General features: G+C 40.5%; 1 protein-coding gene across 1 annotated transcript in view; it reads right to left on the bottom strand.

The window, feature by feature from the left end:
• ANO6 (anoctamin 6) overlaps window positions 1-27229 on the bottom strand; it is a 76602-nt gene that overhangs the window by 28886 nt on the left and 20487 nt on the right. Inside the window, exons 2-4 of the mRNA XM_040596764.1 lie at window positions 18828-18904; window positions 10259-10387; window positions 1601-1666 (exon numbers count right to left, since the gene is read on the bottom strand). Coding sequence (XP_040452698.1) covers window positions 1601-1666; window positions 10259-10387; window positions 18828-18904 — 272 coding nt within the window. The remainder of the gene's footprint in view (window positions 1-1600; window positions 1667-10258; window positions 10388-18827; window positions 18905-27229) is intronic.

The following is a 27229-nucleotide window of genomic DNA, read 5'->3' as shown; positions in this document are numbered from 1 at the left end:
CTGTGTAAGAAAATGAAAGAAAAGGACTTTTCATAACACTTCTTAAACTATCCAGAATCTTCTTTCTCTTTACAGGTCACAAATGACCTACTCAAACTCGCATTCATTGTCCATCTTAGCAAAAATATCATTAGCTTCTGTAAAAGCACTGACATGAGGTGGAAACACTCTGGTATATAAAGGTATATAAAAAAGACACCTAAATCTTCCCTTAACGCTTAGTGTTTACAACTCTGCAAAGTATTTTACAAAGCAATTTAAGTTTAACAACGCTTCCCCCGTATGGGTTCATTAGCAGTGTTTGTACCTGTAGCCTGGCAGGGAAGCTGTGGCTTTGGAGCTGTCAGTGGCTCCCCAGCAGCTCAAGTACAACCCCAGGGTGATGTGACTTGATGGAAGCAGGTTAGGCACCCATGGGTGCTCCTGGGAAACATGAATTCCCAACTTCATTGGGAGAATGGGGAGAGGGAAATCAGCTGAGACTGCTATGAAAGACAGCACGGGGTGCGTTTGCTCCCAGTTACATGCCCAAACCAGCACATGTATGCAGTGGGAACCCTGACAGCCACTCCCCTCTCCTGTATACACACCACCTGTAGAGTTTCTATTGATGCCCTGCATTAGTGAGCCTCAGCCACATGAAACGACATTATGCAGTGTGTTGGCTCAGGAACATCAGTTAGATGACCTAGCCTGGGGAAATCCAGTTTCAAAGGTTTTTCTGTCATGATCGTGGAAGAACTATTGAAAACCGCAACATGTAAGCAAGCAAGGGGGCCATGTCAGACTTCCAGCAAGCGGTTTGCTTTCTTATGAATGTGAAGAGCCAGACTGCATCCCTGCATGTGCAGCAGGAGCTCTCACTGAAGAAATCAAGTAAATACCATGATGCCGTGGATTCTGAGTCTAATTTGGGAGGAAGGGGCAAAGCGACCTTTTCTGGAGCTCAGTATAGATTACCAAATAGCAAATACAGACTGAAAGTGATTGTCCTGGACGGAGAGACCCGGACGGATGGCTGCAGCCCTGCAGAACAGGAAGGAAAGGGGCTCTGAGGGGCTCTAACCCTCCCTGCAAGAGACAGGAGCTCTGGCAGCTGGTGTGCATTACAACAGCAATCTTGAACTGCCTGCAGGTGACATCACGGCCCAAAATATACAAAGCATGAGAGTTACAACCACTTGCATAGTGCCAAGCCTTGCGAGGAACAGGGTCATATGCTGGAGCCCTGTGCTGCTCTTCTGGCAGGGGTGCTTGGCCCTGGGCACCCACTGTCTTCCCACGCATCCTACACAGCCAGAGTAGGGGAATAACCTCTCCTCATAGTATAGCCAGTAATATTTATCTCACAAGTGCTGAGCAAACGTGACCCATTCAGCCTCCCAGCTTCCCATCATTCATTTTGCAGAGGAAGGAACAGACACAAAATTTAGAAGATTTTGCATCAGACCACAGAGATGCTAGAGACAGAAAAAAAGGTGGGCCTTTTTCTCCTGAGAGGAGAGAAATGTTACAGTAAATTCATATATATTCAGTTTCCTTATTCCCACAGGAGCAGCTTAGCTCTCAGACACAGCTGTTCACAGAGAAGAGCACTCACCGATCTTGTTGCTTCAAGTTGCAAGCCGTTGCTTATCAGGTTTGATTCATATATTTGTCTCTTCCTCTGTTAAAAGGTATTGAACACTGTAAAACACCTCTTCCAAATTTCACAAATATGTATGCATAGAAGAATGGAATTGCCTCCCCAAATGAAAAATTGTTGAGTTGTTATCTCTATAGTCTACGTAACAGCTAATGTGGCGATAGGTAGTCTCACCTGCTTATCCTGACCAGGTTTGTTTTGTCTAATATGCAACACTGCTCTCAAATGCAGTTGTGGGGAACTCACCCTCTCACTTTCTGGTACATTACAGAGGTAAAAATGTGCCCCAGAGTTTGAATTTTGAGAGCAATTACCCCCAGTCTTCTTCACCTTTAGTCACTACGTGAACTACTGACGGCAGCCTCCCTCCCCCCATTAATCTGCCCTTTTGAAAGTCTTCATCTCAAGGGCTTTCCATTCCACTTTCCTTCCAGCAATCTGTAACTTTATTCTTCTTTCACACTAATCATGAGTTCACACAGTGGCTCAGACTGCAGTAGCTCTCTACATTTTAGCCCATGGATAAGCATCCCCAAAGGAAGAAGCTGAGAGCTGTAGCACTTGCAGAGTCAGTGGTGCTATTCTAGGAGCTTTCAATGTCCCCGGAAGGACATCACAAGTTTTCCTTGGTAAACATGAAATTCATGGATCATTTTAATTTCACTTCACAGTTACTAGCACTTGGCAGGTAGTGAGTTACAAAAAATATGAAATGTCTTTGCAATCTTGAATTTGCTTCTCCACACACATGACCTCCCTGCAAAAAACACACAGAGACAAGCAGCCTGTCTCCCCTCAATATGCAAAATATACAACTCCATAAAGGATTTATAAGAAATTTTGAAACTTAACATGAAGTAATCAAATTTAAAAGCTATTTGCATCAACTGGATAGTTCCCCAATGAGCTATTTGTTCATGTAAGTCAAGGGTAGCCAGCTCTCCCTGGCCTACGGAATGCATGTACCCTGTGCTTAAAGGGTCCTACACCTACCACTACAGCAACTTAAAAGAATGGTCCAACAGTTTCTGTCGCCTGGTTCTCTACATCCAGACTAACCCCCTTAAGATATGTGCTTAAGATCCAGACCTGTTGCTACTGTGAAGGACCAGAGTTAATGAATGACCCCCTAGACAAAGTCTTAGGAATTTTGATAGGTACATGGAAACTGGTCTTCAGGACTAGACACGACTCACTCGCTTGAGGGAGCAAAAGCCAGATGCTTCAGCAAAAAGGGCAAAAATCTTCAGGAGTTCCATGAACAGGTCAGTTGTATCTCCATGTAAGTTTCATCCAGTTCTTTAATGTTTAAAGACTGTTGTAAGTCCCCAAAGAATAAAAAACTATTTTTTCAAAACTCCAGCAAGTCTTGGAATTAATAATAATAATAAAACTGTATAATAATATAAACAGTTGACTCCATTTATACTTGGTTAGTTCTCAGCTGCAGCACCTGCATGTGGCAACAGTTACAATGGACTAATTTCATATTTTGTTAAAAGGTGGGGGGTTTATCCCTTTCAGGTTTTCTGCCTCTTTATTCTACTGAGTATCACCTTCTTCTTGGGTTAGGGACAGGAAGATCCAAATCTTTCCATCTGTTTTCTTCTTTCATCAATACTTACCACACTTCTCATTATTCCTCTCTTTTCTCAGGGTAAAACCACAATTCCAAACTCTGATAGCATTCTTCGTGGAGGTATTTTTCCATGTCCCATTAATCCACTTGTTTACTGGTGACAGTATAATGCTCTTTATATTTTTTTCATTGTGTATAGAACATTGTACATCTATATGTAATATGCACATCTATAATATATTGTACGTATCTAATGCTTTCTATTGTCTAGTATTTTGATGGTAGCTGAACCTTGAAGAGGACACAGTATTTCTGTTTCCTGTGACATCCAAGCATCTTCCTTGTACTAACAGCACTTAGAATCCCAAATGAGAATGAGTTTTTCCCTTGCAGTAACATATTTCCTTGTATTTTTCAATGTTTCACACATAATAGTGCTCTTTATTCTCCTTCAAAGCTAAAGGTTCACAGTCATCCTGGCTTCTAAGGAAACTACATAATGATCTCCTTTCCAATTTTTATTATGTCATAACTTTTTCCCCTTACCAGATCATTAATATATGTAGTACACAACACAGGAGTTGTTACTGAACTATTAGCTCTTCTGCCATTTCATCTTACCTCTCTGCTTCTTCCATACTCACATGGTTCTTTGTAAAGTGAATAACACTCAATCATGAAAATATTTAACCTGAGTTCTGCTTTGTTTCAGCAAACAGAAAAGACAGGGGGCAAAATACCCGTTTCATTTCTTCCTAAATAGCACAAAGATGGATGCGGGGCAATTCTCATTTGTAGAGGTCTAATACTTTTTTTTTTTTAATCTTACCATTCAGATTGCTTTAATAATTTATTATGGCAAGGAGTTCCCCAAATTAATTTTGCCCTCCATATCTTAGAGGAATGTTGACAATATTAAGGTTTCTAATAATGCATTAATGCAGGTAGTGAGAAACAAAGCCCCTGGGAGACTTTGCTAATTAGGGGCTTTGCTATTTTATATAAATGATTGAATTATGCGTATGATGATCTATGGAGGAGATAGACTTTTACCCAGAGGAGTCTATAGTGGTTTTGCATTGACTGGGGAATACCGCATAAAGACATGATAGCATATTAGGTTGGAAGGTGGAGACTGTCCAAAATTTATTTTAGTATCTGCTATTTGCTAAGCTACCTGCAAGGCTAAGTTGTAATAATAATGTAATCATGATCTAAACCTGACACAGATTTTGATGACTGAATGGCTAGCCAATAGACTAACACACTATGGGATGCATAATCATATACAATCTTAAGAAAGTGAAAGCATAGTGTAAGTAAATGCCAAGTATTACCGGCATGCAGAAGGATTAGCTCTTGGGAGCTGCTTTTCCACCATAATGCTTTCAATGTCTGGTGATTGTCTTGCCAAGCTGAGGAGACTAAAAGATTGTGGGTCTGGAAATTGGTAGCAGACCACTAGCAGTTTTTTCCCCTGTGTTTTGTAAATGGTAGGGAGCACTTGCTTCGATTACGGTGACAGAAGAACACCAACTCCTATTGTTGTTCAGTTTCTTTTGTGCAAAGAGAAAAGTTCCCCAAAACAATATCTGTGTGGCTTCAGGGGAAAAATCCTAACAAGGAAGCAGTGCTTGAATAGCCATCCCTGTCTTACCTGACAGGCAACAGATAAATCACAGTCAGTAAGAAAAAGAGCACGGGGCCCAAAGCCTCCCCCATGGAGATCAGCTAAAGGGAGCGGAGAGGATCGCTGTATCAATATCAGCTGCCAGCTCTCAGTTTCTTTGATGGTATTTGGAAGCCTTCCTGAAAGTCCCAGCTGTCAGCATCAGGAAATTAATTGATTGAGAAGCTCTGCTTCTGTAAGCTTCTTTCCCTTATGTTTGAAGATAATCATAGAAATGTGAAGCAGAATATGCTATAAAGGCTGACACAAAAATAGTAAACCCAAAGAACTCCAAATACATATTTTCTGAGATACCCACTGATTTTAAGCCAGCCTCATGATTTTCTGAAACTTGATTCATGACCACACAGAACTGGCCATACTGCTGTCTAGCCCTGCTCTCAACAGTGGCTTTTAGTTACCCTGTTTGGAAAGACCCATTTCTGGGCTTATGAATGAATGTATGTTGTAACTTCAGAGTAACTCCCTCTTTCCATTTGTCTTCCCATCCTTCTGTCATCCTTCCTTCCATCCGTCAGGCAAAGAAGTAAAATTTGCATTTGGGGTTGCCTCAGGAGCCGAGGTTTTATTTCAGTGAGTTCCTGCTTCAAAACCAATCCAGCCAGCAGAGACCAGGGCAGGTGTGGCTGCTCTCCTCCCAGTGCCAAAGGTCCCTTCCATTCTTACTGTCAGACTTCCCGGTTAGGTTGGCTGAGCCCACCACAGGCAGGTTGAGCCTCATCCTCTACTGCCTCAAATCTCTGCACAAAATGGCATGGAGGTACCTTTCTTTCTGTAAACCCAAGCATTGTTCTCTCACCACAAGTATGACACAGGCTAAATAGTGGAAGAAATACAATTACTTTTTGAAAAGTTATCAAAGCTTTTTTTATCGTTGTTTGTTTATTTAAACTAAACAAGACTAGAGGCAGGGACTACTCATTCATTGTTTGCTTACAAAGTTCTCTAACTGTGCTGACATTCTCTGTAAGACTGTACTTAAAAAAAAAAAAAGTGTGCAATACTCTCTGTGAATCATAGTTTTCATTTAAATTAAAAAAAAAAGTATCTGTGTATTTCTGTGAAGCACAGGTTACTTCATGGCTGGAAATGAAGATTTTTCCCGCATTCCTACTTCAATTACTGACAGTCTTCCTGTTTATTTTTGTTGGGGGGAAGCAGATGATTAGAATGACATTCTGCATCCATTTATTTTGAATTCACCGTTCTGGAGCTGACCCTTTAACTTTTGACAATGAGCTCCTTGAGGACCCCAACAGATAAAACTGGCATTTTGGAGCATTCCTGGAAAGACTGGTGATATTTAATTTCTATTCTGATGGTAACTTATCCTGACAAACAGGGTACATAAACTGTAGATTTAAAAAACATGCTTTGTGCAGGAATTTCAATTGCTTGCAAGGAACAGTTTCTGAAATCTGCTCCTGACAGTTTGATTTTTGCTAGTGCTTCCAAAATTAATTGTATACCAACTTAATAAGGTTTGGAGTTGGAACCCAGTTGCAAATATGAACCTTATCTGCTGACTTTTGGATCTGTAAATTATGTTAGAAACTTCCATGAGGATGCCATTTCATTAGTTTGACTTTGCTTTCTTTAAACCAGATTTCAGAAACACGTGAAAATGAGGGAAGCACAGCACCACTGAGCATCTCCAAGAGCTTCAGAATCCCATATTTTTGTTCCTTCTACCCAAATCATCCCCATATTTTTAGTTATTTCCTTATGTCCTCTAAGATTTTTTCCCACAAATATGGCTAATTAGTATAAATCAATGCTGGGCCATTTTCTCAGTTACACTCATACAATTCTTTCAAAAAAGGATGGAAACCTATTCAAATCAAATATAACAATGGTCCCAGGACCCAACTTCTCTTGCTGCAGAAGAATAGATGGATCTGTGCCCCATTTCTCTCAATCCAGTAAATTGGATACCTAGGCAGAGGTCTGATTTTCAAATCTTTCTGACTAAACTCAGTAAGCATTTCGGGACTCTCCACTCTCAGTATCATACAAAACCACACAGTGCAGCACCCAAAACCTTGCACTTCAGAAATATAGATCTATAGATGTCCACTAAAAATTTAAATTCTGCCCTGACTTCCACATCATGGAATCAGGTGTGGTGCGGTGTGTGTCAGACAGAATTTGCCCCAGCGACTACACTCGTGGTCCCTACATGTCACAGACCTGTAATGTTGCACATGGCCAGTGGAGACCGTGCTGCTGACCCCAGTGAGGTGAGGATTTCACCCTATGAGAACAGACTTCACTGGATCTGCTATTCTTTAATAAGGTGGGGTTTCCAAATCTGTGAAAAATAAAGCTCTGGATAATAGCTCTATAAAACTGTCAGGGGAGTCAAAGAATAAGTAGCATGAGTAAGGAACCTATTCAGGCTTAAAGCACCTTGAATTACACAAGATACTGATTATAAAATTTGACATTTTCAGTTCATCATTGATCAGAGACAGACATGACGTATGCAATATTTAAAGCTGATAGTAAATGTCAATACTCCTCATTTTGGTTGTATTTCAGCACAAGGGTAGAAGTCATTTGCCCCAGGAAAAAATACAACCAAATAAACAACAGTGTCAGTAAAGACAAGCTATCAAGCAGGTTTTAAGCCAACACTGTATAAAACCTGTATATATCTTGGGCAGCATCATCCCCACACCATTCTGGGAACTGTAGCAGGCCAAAATGTTAATTTCCTCCCTGGAATTCCAAGGATGCAAATCTTCCCTTTCCATCTCAGACATAAGGTATATGCGTTTTGTTTCTTCTTTTAAAATACTCTGTTCATATTTATTTCTTTTGTTACTTCTCAGTTTCTCTCAGTCCTAGTATGAGTGTGAGGTAGGTCTCAAGGCAGTGTCCTGCATCCCACTCAGGAGGAGGCGCAGGAAGAAAAATGTTATAGTGTTGCCAAGTCTGTGCAGTATTTGCTTAGGGAATGAAGATCTGCAGCGCACACAGCCTCCTCCTCTTGCATAGCAAGTGATGTCAAGTGAGACTAAGGACCTCTCTGTATTTGAGCTGATTAAAGTGTTTGTGTGCTTGGAGCTGACCTGTACCTGCCCCATCCTAAGAAGTCAGAAAGCTTACGCCTAGTCACATTTTAAAAGACCATTCCTCCAACAGATAAAGGAAATGCATTTCTAAACTGCTGACAACCTGTATGTGAGGCATTAGAGAGCCAGCCAGTCTTTCTCAGTTGTATCGCAGGAATCTGGTTATGACCAGATGACTCATTTCAGCTTACATGACAGACTCATTGAACAAAACCCTCTCCTCACTCCCTCTTCTCTTTCCTCCACCTTTAGGTGCCCTCTGGCACTTTACCCCGTGTGCAGTGTTTTGTCTGTTTCGTGGACAGCTTTGGATTTTTTTCATTAGTTTTCCAGCTCAGTGTCCGTCTGTTCTTGCGCTTGGAAGTCCTCTGTAACTGCCATTTCATCCTTGTCTCTTTCTGTGCTTTCTGCTGCCCTTTCAGCACTGTACCCATGCCCAGTACCAAAATTGTTGCCTGTGCCTTCCACGGTACCCCTATGATTTCAGATTCTCCCTGTCCATGGAAATCCTGGCTCTGGAAACTGCTGTCACCCCTGTTTTCAGCTTCCCTCTGACACATCCACATCACCCCAATCACGTGTCTCAGTCCCCTGGCCATATTTGTGTCCACACAGTCTTTGTTGGCCACCCTGCTGCCAGGCCGCGCAGCCGGCTCTTGTTCAGCTTGCTGTCCACCAAGACCACGAGGGCCTCTTCCACAGAGCTGCTCTCCAGCCACGCAGTCTTCACCTTATCTGATCGTTACCCTAATGTACTCGTGTTCTCACATCTGTTGCATGTAGGTAGACCGCTTCCTCTTCCTCAGCGTACCACAGAACCGTGTGGCTGCAGATCTTTGTAGGGCTCAGACCTTTGAAAGTAAACTTTTTTTTGCATGCACTAGCACATTACGCACAATCTCCTGGTCTAATTATTCATGGTTTTGTTCAAGCTAATGTCCTAACATTAACGCTGCACTAAAAATACTATTCCACTGCTCACATTTAATTTCCTGTTTGGAAAAGAAACTGATTATATTTTTTAAGTACATTTGGGCAATGGCCAAATATTACAAACATAAATGTAAAATGCTAATTGATAAAAACAATTGTTTCCAAAGGGGCAGCTTTTTGTTTCTAATTACTTCTTTCAATTAATTTTTATTGCTGATCCTGTGATCATGTGTAATACAACATCCACCCACGGCAGGACTCCCTCAGACCCTGCTAACGACATTCCTTATGGCCACCCTGTTAATGCCAACGACAACACTGTGTAATGAATATCAACCGACTTAGCTACAGGCCTTTTTACTCCTACTCTTTCCTAACTGCAAATCATTATTTGTGTATAAGCTGCTTTCAGTGATATCTTTGTCCTTGCCCGTCTCTACCACATGCTGCTGCTGGAACATGGGGAACTGCTAAATACGAGGAAGAAGTGGGTGAGTGGGAGAGTGCAGACGCTGAGGGGACTGCGGTCCCGTGGATGGGTATTTCTCAGGCAGTTCACAACTAAAATAGCTCAGTCGCACGGCTGAGCTTGTTTCTGTGAATGTAGACCACTGACAGAACTATTGAAATAATGGAAACATCATAGTTACAAATAATCTGTGATTGTTGTTCGCAGGTGCTAAGGAGCGTCAAGCAGTCACTGGCCTGAGTCAGAAATTTTTTGCAAGGTCCCTAGGAAGGGCCAGGCTGTTGAACTGTGAAGGGAAGGAGTGGTACAGGGAGAATTTCTGGTGGCAAAGTGCTGTACAATTATTTCCCATAAATGACTTATGTACTTTATTGGGCAGAATGTCAGCAGCTATGTTCGTAACTGTGATCTGGAGCGCCTGGTCAGCTGCCTCCTAGTATGGGTTCCTCTGAACACCCTGATTTTAATACCAAAGTCCACTAGGGGCCTTATTCAATCACTGTAGGTACCGAAAACTGCTCCAAGTCTGCAGATCTTGGTGTGCAATTCTAACTGGGAACCTGACCCCAGCATTTTTCTGCTCACATCTCCTGAAGGGTTCCCTCCCAAGAGGATGCTCTGAGGTGACTGAGCACACCCTGACAGACAGAGTGTGCCACACTCTGCCCATTTACACAGCAATCTGCTGGCTTGAGCTCACCCCTGCCTGTTTTCTGCTCAGTTTGATGGGCTTCAGCCTCTCAGCTCCCAAGAGTGCTGTGAGGACAGGGCAATGCAATTGCCGTTCTGGGTGAGGGCACTGTCCTTTCTGCCCACTGCTCTAACACTCAACAAATTATTCGGATTTATATGCAAAATAACTTACCTTTTGCTTTTTACGATCACTCCTCTTATGAGTAATTTTTTTACTTTCATCTTCATACACCAAAACAAAGTCAATTCTTCGTTGCCCATCACTGAAGAACAAGAAGTCAGGCTTATCATCAAAATCCACCTGGAAGGCAGGTAGCACAGGTTAATATGAAGACTTTTACTTGCCAGTTCCTTACTTGCTTCCTGTTATACAGTATTTCAGTGAACAGAGAACTTCAACATCAGACTCATATAACAAGAAGCTAAAAAGGACAACAAAAGTAGCATGGAGTAGAACAGAAGAAAAAAATACATCCAGAGGAGTTTGGCAGTTCTCTGCATAACATAAAATCAACAGAACTTTGACCTAATTTCGTTCTTTAAAAATGGTGTATTAGCTTTTGGCAGTGGGAGGAGAACTGGCATGCAGCACCATTACCAAATAATGCATCTGTCAAATAATTTGTATGCCATCACAGATACACTGTTAGTTTGTCTACAAGACATGTTGTTGCCTGATGGAAGTCTCAGAATTAGTGCATTCCCATCTGTGCCCTTACCTACCAGAAGTTTAAGCATCTCTGTAATCAGTAAAAAAAAAAAAAAAAAAAAAAAAAGAGCAGTTTTATGTATGCTAATACCCAAACCCATCATTGCCCAAAGAACAAACAACATGGCCAGGCTGGAGATGAGCTCTCAAAATGGACACATTCTATGTGGATTTATTTCTCTTTTTATTTGCAATATCTCAGCAAGGAAAAAACATTATTGTATGCCTCACATCCATCATGTTATAATAGATGCCAAAATCAAAAGGATTAATATATCCATAAGCCATTATCTAGTCCCTGGAGGAAAGTAGGATAGATTGTCATATCCACTAATAACATCTTAATGTGTTGTTTCATGTGTGAAATGATACAGACATTGATGACAGGGGAACCTGAATGCTCAAGTAATGATTTTGTAGTTTCTTAGAGTACTCTGAGGGCACCGTCACATGTAACTAACCCCCCTTTCAGGCAATATATAGCTGTAATGTTATCAGAATCATCATGTTATGCAACGAGCACCAAACTCTCAGGTACTTGGCCAAATCCATCCATGGTGTTAATGAGGGTAGTGCCACTGAAGTTTATAGGTATCAAATGTTTGAAATGGGACTCAGCATTGCATTAGTGATGGTAAGACCTCCAAAGCTGGCAAGACTCCCGTACCGACTGCAGAGGAGCCTTGGCTTCCAGATGGCTGGGCATGCAGGGTGGCCTAAGGCCAGGCAAAATGATCCAGAATAATCTCTTGAACATGCTGTGCCTCTGGGGACATGGAAAAGATTCTCAGATGTCCTGCTCCTGGAATTTCCCTGTCAGTGCAGGCCAAACTTCATGAGGGATGCCAGATCCATTTTTGTGAGCTCTGGGATGTCTGGTCCACAGAAAGGCACATGGAAATGTGGGTATGGTGTCAGAAACCCCTTAAGTACAGACTGAAATGGCTGTTCTTCAACTGCGATAAAACTAGGAAGAATGACAGTCTACAGTGAGGAGCATCCCTGTTCCAGGGAGCATACAGTGTTTTAGGAACTACATGTGTCAGTGTTTCCAAAACAAAATTTCCCAGGAGTTTCACTCTAAACCTCTCCCTGTAGGCTATTTTTTTACTGTTTATTGGCTGAGTCAAAACAGTCAACCAAGATGTGTCTCCCCATAATTATGACACAATTTCCATCTTTTAAATAAACACAGGGGAGTTTAAACTCACTGTTTTTTACGTTGTATGTACAAAGGCTAGGACCTGCTGCAAAGAGGTCCTGTTAACTCAGTTGCTTCGAACAGTGTGAGCAGATTCTTGGTTAGAACAGTTTTCTCTGAATCCCACCGGTGACTAGAGATTTGTGACAAACCTGACCTCAAGCAGCTGCTGACATACACACATGCATACATGCATATATATATATGCTGACATACAGCCAGTATACACACATATTGCACACCACTTCCACAACCTGTCCTAGGATTCAGAAACTACCTAAGCAGTCACCAAATCAACATACAACTCCATACAGTGTGAATAAAGTTTTAGGGAAAAAAAAAACCGCTCTAAACTTTTAGATGGCATCACCAAGCCACAGTGACACTGAGTATCTCTATCACCCAAAGCAAGTCACAGATGTGAATTTCTAAATTCTTGAAAGTCAGTGTTGGCAAAGTCCCATCAAGCAATTTGACTTGACCCTGACAAATTTTCCTCTTGTGGAGGACTACCCATGGGTATCAAATGCAGCCCCTGCTGCAACCGTTTCCAGTCTCCTTTAAACAACAATCATGATGACTTCACGTTGACTAGATTCCCACTGGGAGGAAAGCATTCGCAACAGCCAACAGCCCCTGTTGGGAGGCAGCCTGGGAGGTGCTGGGGCAGCAGCAGAAGAGGGGGCGTGGGGAGCTGAGCCCAGCCTTGCACAGAGCACTGTCCTGCAGCCCCTGCTCTTCCCTGGGCTGAAATTGCTCTGTGTCGCAATGCTGGAGACACAGAGCCCAAACCTTGTGATAATGAGTAACGAGGGCAACTGTGGCCACTGTATAAAGCAGAAGGTTTTTTAATTGGGCTTCTCTGTCTTTTGAATCTTAGAAAAAGCATTATAGTAACTTCTGTTTAACAAGAGAGAGTTTAGTTGTGAAATTCAAGCACTCCAAAGTGTACAAGTAGTAATAGCTCTGAGGGTTTTCTCGCTACAGCTTTCAGCTCTTTTTCCTGTATGACCTGTCCACAGGATAGAGAAGAAATGGCAGACAGCAAACATCAGATCAAGTTTTGATCTAACAAGTTTTGATCATAATTTGTGATTGCATAACTTTACTGTCTAAATAATTTTCCTTTAAATGTAGTCTTCTTTAAGCTTATAAAACCAGTATGGTGCAGTGATGCTTAGCTTAACTGGATTGTCACTAACCAGACCTGTTAACCAGTATTCTGACTCATGAATTTACTTGCATACTTGACACATACATGTTACCATATACATACACCTTCCTCTCTCTCTCTATATATATATATATCAAACTATGCATGTATATTTAATGGAATATAGGGGATAGAGTAATCATTATTGGACTGCATGAATCCAGATACACAGAAGTTCATACTTACAAAGCTAACTTCTTAAACGTAATCTCTACTGCTTTTAAACACAAGGGTATTGTTCAACTGACCTATACATAGATGCTTTATACATCAATAAAATAATAAAGAATTGACTCATTAAGCCTGAATACTTAAGAGATCAAGATTAAGACCCACACAAATCAATCGTAATGTAACATTAAATGTTGCTCAATTAAAAGTAAGACATAAAATACAAAAGGGAATGTAATAGTCAGGGTTCTGATGGCCACATTAACTTAGATGTGTGATGTATCTTGTAATCCCTACTGGATAGTTTGTAATGAAAAATCATATATTATTCAACATAATTACCAGGGGACAAACAGGATTGGAAGCCAAAAAGATGTGCTGTACTCTGAAGTTAATAATTCCTTTGAGACAATATTTGTTTTTTAAAAAATATGTAATATGATTTGACAGTATTATAAATGTTATTATCATACAAATGCACACAAGCTTGTGTGCATAGAAACGTAAGTTAATGGGGCTGAAATTCCAATATGTAATTTTTCTTAAGTATTAGCAGCAAATTAGAACCCAAAATAATGAACAGGCCCATTGATACTTCTTTGTTTTGGAAGAAACAAACACAGGGTCTATTTACCGCGCTAATTTTCTTAGCCTCAGGATAATCACATTTTAAGTACTGATGGAGACAATCAGTTGTGTACTCTAATGTTATAATAACACCCTAGTGGACAACAGGTTAATATCGATTAACATCATTAATAACTAAAAAAAATAATACATTTAGCTGTAAAATACTAATTATATTTAGCACATACACCGCAGTGCTTCGGAACTCTCCAGGTGCTGTACAATCAACAACTTGCCTACCTCTGAGAGACAGGGAACCATTAGCTACTTTATTAACAGAAAGAATCCGAGGGAGAGGAGGGCCTGGCTGTGGATAGCTTTTTGGAACACTTAGGTTACACCTATGCGGGTTAGCCACATTCATGTAGGTGTACCTCTGCGTTTCAGTTCAGAGCAGGGTCAGATCAGGTGAACACCGGTGGTTCTTTGCTCCAAGGAAGAGACTGGAGGTAACAAAAAGCCCAGAAACATGGACAATGCAGACACCACCTCCTCAGCACCAGATGCCTTATTCTACAGACCCACTGCTTGGGGCCTCACTACCCGTGGATGTACAAGCGGCAGGTGGGATCCTGCTGGAACAGAGAAGTTCTGCACTGATGTAATCACACTGAAGGTCTCCGGGCAGCCCTGAGCAGCCCTCTGTCATGCACACTCCCTTGCTTACACCCCTTCTCTTCATCCTGCCTGACACCGGCCCCCTGCGGCAACCTCGGCAAAGAAATACGGAGCTTTCTGTGCTCTTTGCTAACCCAGCACAAGCAGTCGTTGGTAAGCAGCATCTGCTCTCCCAGCCCCCAGGACGGAGTGGCACTTGGAGAAGGGACAGGTGGGACAAGGAGACAAGCTTGCCCCTCCACACTGGGCTGTAAATACTGAAGTAACTCAAGCAACCACATCATGGAACCAACCTCTTGGAACTCAGCCCCTTGTTTCAAAGTTCCTCAGCAGGGAGACTATCATGTGCTCCTCCACACGTATAACCAGGCTTGCCGGTATCTAAGGGGAGTTGCCGTGTCTTACTCTTGAGACCATTCCTGTAGTCATGGCTACATGTGATGCCTGCAGCTGAAGATGAAAGGAGTCTGTGCTAGTGGAAAACTCCCATCAGCAACAGCGATGCTCCATGCCAGGGAAGTGAAAACGGTGGCGTTACAAAGAAACCCGTCTTCACTTTTCCAGGCTTCTCTGGGCATTATATTGTTAAACATTCAGTGGGGGTAATGGTGGGAAGGGCAGCACGGAGAGAAGCATGAAGAAAAATATGTGCACAGGAATTGCAGTTATTTATTGTTTACTACACACTGAACAAGCACAGTATTGTAAGCCGATTTTTTTTAAATAACAAGAGATTCTGCAGGAATGACTTATCTAACTGTAAGGATAAAAGGAGTGCTTTATTTTGTCTGCATAAGCCTTTGGTGTGACTGTCGATAGCATCAAATGAAATCATTACTGGAGGGATAAACTACTTGTCTGCAATCTCACATAATTTTCAGATACGCTTCAAAACAGCTTCCTGCAGCACACCAGGGAATAAATCAGTACTGGGAAACAGGAGAGCAGAGTGGAGCCTGTATTACATCACCTCTGCTGACAGGCACCTGTAAAAAATCCTCCCACCAGGGCACGGTGACTGTCTTGCGGGTTACATTTCTGTTGTGGGGTTTATGTAGGTGAAAATTTCAGAGTGCCTGTTTAGGGGCAGAGTTATTTCTCTCTACAGGTCTCGGGGAACTTCAAATCAAGTAAATAAAAAGGAAACAAATTATATTAACAGAGTATCATGAAAGATAATTATTTGTAAAATGCTTTGAGATCATCTGAAGAAAATGTTACAGAAATATAAAGTCCTTCTACTATCACAGCTATATAACAAGATCTTTCATTACTTCATGTTCTGAGTGACCAATACAGACACCTTTCTGACATTAAGACCAGCACAAGCATTTACTTCTGGAAGATATAAGATATATATACAATACATGACATAACTTCCGTAAGGTAGATCTTTATTTGCATATCACATACTAACGTTAGTCTGTCTCTATAGGGCCATAAAACCTTTGTGCCTTTTGTGACTCATATTTACTAATAACAACAGATGACTGTTTTAGTTCTGTTTTTAGCAACAATGAGATTATTAGCAAGCACTTAATCAGAAGATTTTTTCATACCCTCAACATGCAAAGAAAATTTTCCATGTAACAAAGTGAACTGAGACAAAAGACAAAGCAGGAAAATACGGGGCATCGTTACAGTCATACATTTCTGTCAGCAGAACGTGGTTGGTGACTGGCCAGGCATCGGGATGCCTTGTCCTCTGAGCTAAGTTTGGACCAGACACCCACTTGACTTCCTGTCTGAGCGTCAGGTCGCTGCTGGCTGCAGGAAGAATTCCAGCACTCCTGATCAGAGACAGGCCAAACAGCCCTAATTTTAAAGAAAGGTGAGGACAGTATTCTGCTGAAAACCTGCTTTTCAGCACCTCCCATCTTTCTTGGGATGTAAGAGCTGGGGAATTCACTTTCCCGGATTTCCCTAAAGCTTTCTTGCTGTAGAAATAGTATTTGAGGGGCAGTACATAATGGACAATTTGAAGAAGTTATCCTCCCCTCTGCATATGCTGACTCTCAAAAAGAAATCTTCCTGTTACATCCAAATTCAAACTATCTATCCACAAAGTAAGTAAGACTGCACAATGAAACATCTGGGAGCTGGAAAAAGCTCAAATTAATGCTGTCTATGCAGTTTAGCCTTCCTTATACATATTGTTTATGATCCATGACTTAATTAACAGCCACATGCCATACTTCTACCCTCCTTGTAGTAGTTATGGAATACTCCTTTTTCTCTTCCTAATTCAGGGTCTTTTTCTGTTACATCTCATCTAAATAGCCTGAATGCTTAAAACGGGGATTTTGTTCTGGTTGTTCCTGTGGCATTCTCCTCATAGAATCTCAATGTTCTGTAAATTTTGAGAAATTTAATTTTATAAGATCCCCCAGAAGAGAAAGTAACAGTATAACCCTCATTTTAGCAGCGACCACATAAGGCCTCTGGAGATCAATACCAAAGACTGTTTCCTAAATCTGGAATTCCAGCTTGAGACGCCAGGACAGTGACATCTTTCCAGAGAGCTCAGCAATTCCCTCTTCAAAAAGCAATCCACTCAGTTTCAGGTCCATATGTGACTATTTTGAACTAATGCAAACAGGGTCACAGATTTTCCCCTTTGACACTCAAGAAAGAAACAAAAGCTGGATATGACTTTGCAAGTCTTGCACAGAACTCTGTAGCAGAAGCAGGGATAAAATCCAATTATCTAGGACCGAACACAGTTTCTTTAGCTGTAAGAGCCTTTCATTCCTTCCCTGCAATTTCCTGCCACATTTACACCTTGCCTAAGTAGTACAAACAACATCCTCACAGAATTTGGGCTTTTTTGGAGATTAATACCCTACTCATGTGTCAAATGAGGCAAACTTAGCATGTGATCCTCTAATTACAGACAGCACCATAAGAAGAACAGGACCATTTTTATTAGCCAATAACTTACTCCGCCTTGGCTACTCCAGGACGACTTGCAAAATCAAATCAAATTTCCAGAATACTTCCAGCTGCAAAGCATGACCTAAGTTTAGACAAGAGACACAGTACTTGCCCTTTGTTCAATCACTTAAGGTCAGTTTTCCACTTCAGTTTCCATTTCTAGCTACAGTTAGCACTCACCCATGCAACAGCCAGGCTCAGCAGATCTCAATTTTATCTTTCTGGCCTGTTCAACCCACTCTAACTGCCCAGTGGCCAACAAGGCAGACCTGACATGGAAGGGGCAGTGCAGAAAAGATGCTGCTAAAACAGAGCAGAAATTACAACTGCTGCTAAACATGAGTAACCAAAAATAAAAATTGATTCTGACAGTCAATTTTTGACAGTAGAAATAAAAATAAATTCTACCAAGACTGTTTGGAGGAGACTGTTCTAACCACAAGGTATAGGACATTCCAGCTGTTTTGATGCTATTTCATTTCATATAAATACGTAAAAAAATATTTCATTGAACCACAAGGAAAGTCTAAGAAGGATTTTTATAACACGCTAGTCAGGGCACTCAGATGGGAAATAGAAGCTCTTGGTTCCACCTCATGCTCCAAAAAATGTTTAAATATTTTTGCAGACACTGAAGCAGCACTAAAGAAAGAACACTCTGCTGCAAAACACTGGGACAGGAGCAGAGGCAGGGAGGCGAGGGTACCCAGCTCCCAGAAGGAAGCTCATTTCCTGGGACTCTGGGTATTTGTTTCCTGCAGCACACCTCCAGGTCTTTTTTCTTCTTGCCACTTCAGTCTCTGATTGGAGCAAGGAATTTCTTGGTATCTCCAAGCTTTCTGTAAAAACGAACCCTGAATTCACAAGTTGGCCAACTAATACCTGTGTATGAATCTATAGGGTATGTGTGTTTCTATGTAGGGTGTGTTCATAATTAATCTTTGTATACACACACAGAAATACTACACATGCATGTACAAAATTATATATAGAAAGGAAGTGTACATGTGTGTATCGGTTTATAGTGAATATATTTTGGTCCCTTTTAATTGAGTCCAGTGCCTGTGTCAAACTGCACTTTCACATCTGAGTCAATGATTTCAGGTACCTTTAGGGAAACAGATACAGCAACTCTGATTCAGTCATGCTGATGAACTGCATGTGCCGCGAATGCAAAGGAATGCTGACCTTCTGGAACAGCAACAACTGATTGTTGCATATCTATACAAGAAAAGATTACAGGTAGTCATAGTTAAAGAAATACCCACCCATTCAGGAGTATGGAGGTTTTGCTGATCCGGCACAGTTCCGTAAGTGGGAATAATCACCTGGTTCAGTTCCAAGACTAAAAATAAACATAAAAAATCAAAACATTTTAGCAATTTGTGTAGTAGGCAGGTTTTTTTTAAAAAAAAATTATTAATGGTTTGTGAAGAAGCCACTTTATTGCACTTAATGTTTCAGAAACAGAGTGTTTGTGTCTCACACTTCAGTTATAATCAGCAGAGAGCAAAACATAAAATTCACCAGGATAAAAAGTTAATGCTAGGAGAGCATCCTGACCAAGCTACAGTGATGCAAAACATCCCTTTGCTAGTATGTGTTATTTAGTGCTTCAGAAACTCTAGCAGTAGTTACGCCTATTTTCAGTGAATAAGGGTACCAGAACTGGCTCCATCTGCACAAATGACCCTAGCTCGTGCTGATTGTACTTGTCAGGCAATAACAAATAACAGTACCAGAGAATTCTTCAGAAATCCTGGAATGGCTGTGATGCAGGCAGTGATGCTGTAACATTCCCTCTGTAACAGGAATGATTTTCATATAACCTAAAACCACACCTACAAGTTCAATGTGTATTGAAGTCCCAGTTACTCCTCACCCATTTTCCCAATACTTCTTAATAACCAACAACCTGCAAACTGAATTGGTTTCTTGAAATACACCATAAAATAAAAATGATATCATTATCAAGCACACTGGGAAAACTGGCCACCAGATCAAGGATTGGATAACACACAAGTTAATCCTAATGAGACTGCTGGAAATAAGTTACAGAAGCTCTACAATCACTGCAAGGCATTGGTTTTACTTTCTTAACAAATATTTTGGGGTTTTAAGAATAAGTCAGATATCCTAAGGCTGAAAATAACATCAAGCAGCTGAAGGGAGAAGGCTGCTTTCTGCCTATGCATGGCAGGCAGATGGACTCCATGTGTAATTTTTAGACCCTTAAAATAGAGAGGTGTCTTAGCCAAGTCTGCCCTACGCTGAGGAAAGGGTTGTGGATGTTAATGGTAGCTAAATGCCAGTGTTTTCTGGAAAGGATAGCTTCAATTTATCAAAAAATACTGTAATACTATAAGAAAACCCCCAAACCCTAAAATAATCTAATTTATAGTACTCTTAGGATAGCTAAACACTCATTAGATACAATGCCAGGACAAACATAACTGATATGCCTGGTTTTGGTTGGGTTTGGTTTTGCTTTGGTTTGGTTTTTATTTTTTTGCTTAATTTCATTGGTATGTGGCCAAATTCTCAAGAATTTTTTAGAACAATTTTTTTCACTGATGATGCTAATTTATACCAGCTGAAGATAAGTCAAAACACTTAGAAACAGAGCACAACAAGAATGGTCTTTCCAAATCAACAGAATTCTCTCATGGCCTCTAAGCAGCTGAATTCTCTGGTTTAAATACTCTTTTCATAGAGTTTGGTAGGGACTTTGTTCCAGATGTTGAGCTGTCAGTTTCCACATCTCTGCTGTGGTGATAGTGTATACTCTAGGGAAGAGCCAAAAGCCGGTCCATTCATTTTTCCATCAACATTGCTTCAGAAACATTTGAGTCCTAACCCAAAAGTTGGCCCAGTTGAATATCCAAAGTCCGTGAACTCTCAAAAACATTAACGTCTTTAGAAATGTTTCCCAGAATTTAAAAAAATTAGCAGGAAAATATGGACTACTGCAGCACACAAATGTCACATGGTCAGACCATAATATGAGGACTCAAAAACATGAGCATATCTCAGCAGCTACTGCAAGATCTCTGTATATGTGCATCGTTATATTTTAATGGATCCATCTCAGACTAGTGAGACAAGGGTAAATATATATTCCTGATGTCAGTGTGATGGGCATTCCTTAGGGCATTCTTTATTCTCTGCCCGCACACAAATACATTCAGATACAAAGTGCTTCTGAAAACCCACAGAAGAGGAAATATTTCTGCCTACATGTAATGGGCAGAGTGGAGGAGAAATACAAGCATCTTGCATCAAAATACAGATATCTGCTCTGAAACCTGGTGTGCCGTTACACCAAACAAGCAGATGTGGACATAGACATGAAGACTTCTGCCAGCCACTGAACAAGAATTACGAGCCACAGTAATGAGAATCATGAATTAAAATGACCTTTCTGCTAAGTCTCATGATGTGTCACTCATCAGTGCTGCCTAGGAAGAAATCTTTCCAGCCAGAACTGAAGAGAAGGGGGAGACGTGGCATTCACACCAGGAAGAATAACTCGAGTTCTCCGTATCCTGATGGATCTGAGGCTGGCCAGCAGTATCCTCTGAAGAAATTTATATATGAGTATAATTTACTTCTATCTCCGTGTCTCTGGTCAGTGTATCTTCCCCATGATATCTATGGTGTGTCACGCATACTTTATTGTTTTAACAATACGTACCGTCTTAACAAATTTTTACTTGAAATACTGCTCAGTACCTGGACCACTGATCCAATGAAAGGACTCATGGAAAAGCGACGCGCCACACTTATTTCTTATAGGACATCAGCCCAGAACTTCTCTCAAGTTAAATATAGATTAATGTTTGTGTGAAGCCATAAATTCAAAATCTTCACACTACCTGAATGTGTACTTCAGTAAGATTTGTTCTGGCAGTGGTTTGCAAGGACAGCTGTGCTGATCTGTGCAGTTTTTAGATGGAAGAGACCATTCCAGTCTCTCAGAAAGACAAGAATGGTACCTGCAAACACTCAGCTTCAGCAGAAAAAGCTGCACCCACACGAAGTGCTGCACCCCCAGGATCACTTCCTTTATTTCTCTCACCTCCCCTCCAGCTTTATGGTAAGGTTAGTTTTAAATATGGAGGACAAGGAAGAAAACTGCAGCACAGAAGTTTGGAGCTGGACATTAGGAAACACTTTCTAACAGGTAAAACAGTAGAAGAAACTTCCAGGGAAGGCAGATGAGGTCTTCAATAGCAGAGATTCTTCAGCACAGGTTAATTAAATGTCCTGGAACAATTTAGAACAAGTTGCATCTGGCATGAACCTTAGGAAGATGGCCTAGATGAGCTTCTGAGGTCCTTTCCAGACCCAGTTTCCTCTGAGTGTAAGTCTGGTCATAGTGTTCTCATAGTTAAGTCCAAAAAAGACCATTGTGCTGAGATTTTATATTAAAATAATAGTTCTGCTTACCTATTTCTTCTTCAGAAGCATTATCACTCTTGTTAATGCTTGGGTCAGAGCACATCAAGTGTAGATGCTTATGTTCTACCACCCAGCCAAGTAAAGCAAAGAAGGTGCAAGGGAACAAAAGAATCTACTGGATTCGTGCCAGCATGCTCTGATTTTAATTGACTGATACATTGAGTTCTATCTTCAAGCAATCCTGGCAACACATGCTTTTGTCAAAACATTTTACCTAATTTCTTGGAATTGTAATCATAATTTTGAGTTCCTGCTCAGTGATACCAGTTGGTCTTTGATCTAGTCCTTACAAAAGATGTTGTTGTAAAAATTGTAAGTACTGAATCTGTGCGTGCTACTTTACAAGAACACCTCAGTTGTCTCTGAACTGCCAGCATATCAGTGGTATTTCCAGATGGCCGGAGACTGTTCTGCAATCCAGGACACTGAACTGCGCTGTCAACATTTCACACCTTACCTCAGATATGCCTATACACAAATACTAAGAAATCTATGTTTATCCCATGCTGCTGCTTTACAACCTGTGTACATCCCACGCTTTGGGCCAGGCCATGGAAAATGAATCCTGCTGTTGATTCTACCAGTCGTTTATTTTATGAACTTTCTCTATGGCTTTGCTTTCTCACAGGTTGGTCAGCATTTCTGACTGGATTGAATAAAGACCCTAAAATTCCTTGAGGGTCAACATAAAAGGCTGTCTTTTCGTTAGTTAATTGATGTTGACAGTGAATGACTTTGTAAGTCCATGATCTTCCCATTGAATTTTAAAGGCTTTCATGAACATTACTACTAGCAATCTCTGTCTATTGCTATGGCAGAGGTGAGATGCTATGGCACACTGATAGGCATGGAAGCTGCTCTCCCTTTGGAATAAATATAATTAAAACTTTCTTTGGAGTCTGAATTAATAGAAGCTTCCCAAAGCACAGGCAGCAGTTTTGAGACTGTAAATTAAGAGCACTGAGAATGGACAAAAAGCAGTACCCAGAAGTGAAAAGAAACATGCTGTCCAAAAAACCATTAATGACAAGAAAACCACAAAGATATTGGATAAGATGATGTTTGAAAAGACCACTGGGCTTCACTCTATAAGCAAGGACATTGCCAAACTTGCCTGAAGTTGCCAAACTTTCTGTGCCAAAGCAATTCTTGGCTATTATTGATTTCATCTAATGGAAATAATCAAAGGTGAAAAAGGTCAGCAGCACTCTTTAAGCCTGTGTATCACCTACATAAGCCAAATTAATAAGCACAGAATTATTCTGAGAAGTCAAAAAGGGTTTACACCACCAAACTTATAGTATCTGGTACTTCACTTCCCTCAACAAACCTGTGAGACATTGCAAAGGACAAGATCTCAGCCCTGGCACTGAACGTGGCACCTCATGAGTAATCCTGAATGTAAAGCCAGGAAGCTACGTCTGCAATCCCCAGGCATTGCTGCTTTGCTGTAGACATCATGTTACCTTTTACTTCTCTCAGAGTATTTTGTAAGAGTACTGACTGTCTGCCACAGAAGTTTTAAAAAATCCCAAATCCTGTTGTTATAGTGGGAAAAATAAATTTATATAATATTGTGCTCTTTTAAGTACAAAACTTACGGGTTCAAGAATATCTGCTCAGGCCCTCAGTGGGATTCGTCTGCTGCACAGAGTACCTCCTCCATAAGCAGGGACATTTATGGTTACAGAAAACGAGCTGTTGCAAAGCTAGACCGCAGAGCTGGGGCATATCAACTTATCTGCATTACCTGGCTGCACGCACAGGCTGTCCCTCAGGAAATGCAGGTGGAAGGCACGGGAGGAAAGAGTAGCAGGCATTTACCAAAGGAGAACACTGAATAGGTGGCGTGCTTCAAACCCACACTCTAGCTTAGCTCACAGCACTGCCCGCACGTAGCCGTGCCTTAGACAACAACAGTCACTGCACACAGAAATGTAAAAACAGAAGTACATAATTAGACACACTTAGGTTTTTTAGACCTCAGACAGATTGCAAGGAAAATTAATACAATAACAAAATACCTAACTGACTGGAAAACACCAGGAAATATTTATATGCAATTGTTATCTAAAGCGACACATTTCCTAAAATATTTGTTTGACAGCCTCGTCACTGCATTAGAACAGAAAAAATAGTCATTAGTAATGTCTGTCTGTTCTAATGAAAATCAGATGAAAAGCACATATCAGGTTTGTCACTGTGAGGCTCAGAGACCTGGATGGAACCACTTTGTTCCCATCTGCTGGGATAAACAAGAAGATCCAAAGATGGTGGGCTTTGCCCAGATACTGCTTTCTAAGCAGAGCTGATCCTGCACCACACGGCTCCTCAGAAAACAGACCAACATTGTGGTTGTATCTCCCCACCTTGGCAGGCTGCAGTCATGCTAGCAGAAGATCAGTTTCATGATACCTTCATGCACGGCACCCAAGAGGGAACCAAGCAGAAAGCCCCACCGCACAGGTACTGTCTCAGAAGTCATGAGAAGGCATGAGGTAAAATAATTACAAATTTATGCCATGTAAAAAAATGCCCCAGAAGATGCAAAAGGCAGAGAACTGACAATATGAGGGAGTTTCCCTACTGAGCAAAGATTTTGTTTTTCCAAATCTTAACACTTACCCAGAAAGTGAAGACATTGTTATAAACATGACTTGGAGCTCTGGGGCTATGAACAAAGAAAACTTTGAATATATGCTATTCAGACTAGACAACTGCTTTCCTTCCTGTTAATGTATATCAGATTTTATATATCAATATATTAATTAAATATTAAAATTAAAAGCTTATCAGATCAGAACCCGTCTTAAGGGCTGATCATAGACTAATTTTTTTTTTCAGTTAAATGTCAACAATTCAAGCCATATGTAATACTTGGTGAAATCTGAAGTGAAGTAAAAACATTGCACAAGTCGAATTTTCCTGGAAACAAAAACTGTTGGACTGCTATACTGCCTTTTGACAGCCATAATCTCTTGCTGGTGCAGAATATTTCTTTATTGTAGTTCATTTCATATGTTCAGTTCTTTGTATAGGAATACTCTCAGAGTTAAGAACCTAGGAGTTGAAAAAGCAAGAATATGTATTTTCCTTTGTAAATACATAAATCAAAGAAAGATACAATGAGATCCATAGCTCCAAACCAAAATTAATCAAGGCCTTGAAGTTCAATGTGCTAGAAGAATTACTTTTAAATGTAAAATATTCTTGATAGCCCTGATCCTTATATATCAAAGCACATATATTTTGTTTAATCACCTAAATAATTTTAATAATTTTAAACAAAAAAAAACCCCATCAAATCTCCTTAGCTAGGATGATATGTTAATCTGATTTATTGCACTTTGCAGACTAAATGAATAAACACAAAGAGTTAAGAAAAGAATGTTTTAGGTTATCCTTCCAAAATGTACCTCTGATCCTTTCACCTCGCTCCTTGCTAGCTGGAGACATTGTCATCATCGAGACCATTTTGATGGTTAAAGTTCTGTCTGGTCCAGACTGGTTCTTCTCTGGGATACAGTCTTTTCTCCACTCACATATGAGGGCAGTCACTAAGATCATAAATTATCCATGGTTTCACCTCATTCCACCAAAATATCATTGGCTTGCATTTAGTAGCATTCATTCTTTCAAGTTCAGTTATTGACTGGAATGTGCTTAAATTAAGTTTTATTTAATATCTATAGGCCTTATTTGAAGAATACATGCTATGAAACCCCATATTCTTCACTTTCTGAAGTTATGATTTGAAAATAAATTATTTTTTTAATAACAGACTATACTTTATAATCTATTATTTGTAGCTAACAAGAGAACTGTACAGCCGCTTTCCATGTGAAAGTCTTGTTCTCTTCTTACAGTCACCTGCAGTCTTACACCACGTGAGGAAACCGACAACAGTAACGCCAAAATGGCTTCCCAAGCCACCAACAAGTTATGTTCGTTGTGCACTCACACAGAGCAGATCTGCAGGTATCATCAATCCAAAACTTAAGCTATGCCACAAAATGAGAAAAACCTTGATTTTAATTTTAAACGCCCAAGCATACCCAATATGAAGCTATAGATGTTGTTGGATCACAAAGGATGTGAAATGGCTATCTCGGAAGATGATTCTTTCTTGTTTGAAAGACTGTTCTTTACATTAGATCATTTTCTTTTACAGCTGTGCAACCAAAGGGCTGGGAACATGTGGTATGAGTTTCAAAAATAAGTACTCTGTCATGACTAATCTTAAACAGGAAAACATTTCATTGGGAACACAATACAGAGTATTGCTAGTCCAACACCCCGTGTCCTGAATCAGCCAGCTTAGAGTCGGGGTAGCTCACCAAAAATAATAAAGCAATTATCAGTCAATACAGAACAAGAAATTAGACTTTGTGGAAGTGATCCTGCTGATATCAGTGTCTAAATAATTAAGAGGCACTGGGCTGGAAGGTTTAAGGGGCTCAGTAACAAAATTGTCAGATAGTTCTTACGGGTTCAGAGATCAAAATGGGACACTTGCCCCAAACCTGTAGCAAAACTCCTGAATCATTTCAGTGAGACCTGGACTAGCCCCAGCTTCAGTTTCCAAAAAACAAACACTGGGCTAATGATATTTTTGTTACAATTCTGTGAATCCACAGTAATCTGCTGAAATGCAGATGCTGGCTCCTGGTTTTCACTGCTGCATCGCACGCATGCCAGAGCCAACTTGTCTGCATCCAGCCTGCATATCACACACCAGCTGACTGTAAATCGCTGCAGAAATTCAGTTGCTAATTAGACTATTCTAAATGCTTTTTCTGAAGCTAAACAATTTACCCACCTTCAGCTGAAATGGCTGTCAGGAAGAATTATTTTGGCTCTCATCTGTCAATAGGCAATATATAGATACAGAAACAATTTTTGGTTTCAGAATGTATTAACAAGCCTATCTGCTATAATTTTAAACAATATTTGGTACGCTTTTTGGTTGTACATGCATACATGTCAAACAGCTAGCTAGCTTTGTCAGAATATAAAATAATGGAATAAACTGATTAAGTCAGAAGGCTTCAGACTGATAATTTTTTCAGGCATTAATCTCAGGTTGAATATGGGCTTGAATCATTCTCTCTTATCCACATACACCTTCTTATGATCAGTTAAGTAATTTACGTATACTAAAATAACGCAACAAATGAGCCTTCTTAAATTTTTCAGTTAAGGGCTGCTC

Source organism: Falco naumanni, chromosome 5 (genome assembly GCF_017639655.2).
Source record: "Falco naumanni isolate bFalNau1 chromosome 5, bFalNau1.pat, whole genome shotgun sequence".
Classification (NCBI taxonomy): domain Eukaryota; kingdom Metazoa; phylum Chordata; class Aves; order Falconiformes; family Falconidae; genus Falco; species Falco naumanni.
The sequence above is the reverse complement of the archived record's forward strand: the minus strand, read 5'-3'. Positions and strand labels throughout refer to the sequence as shown.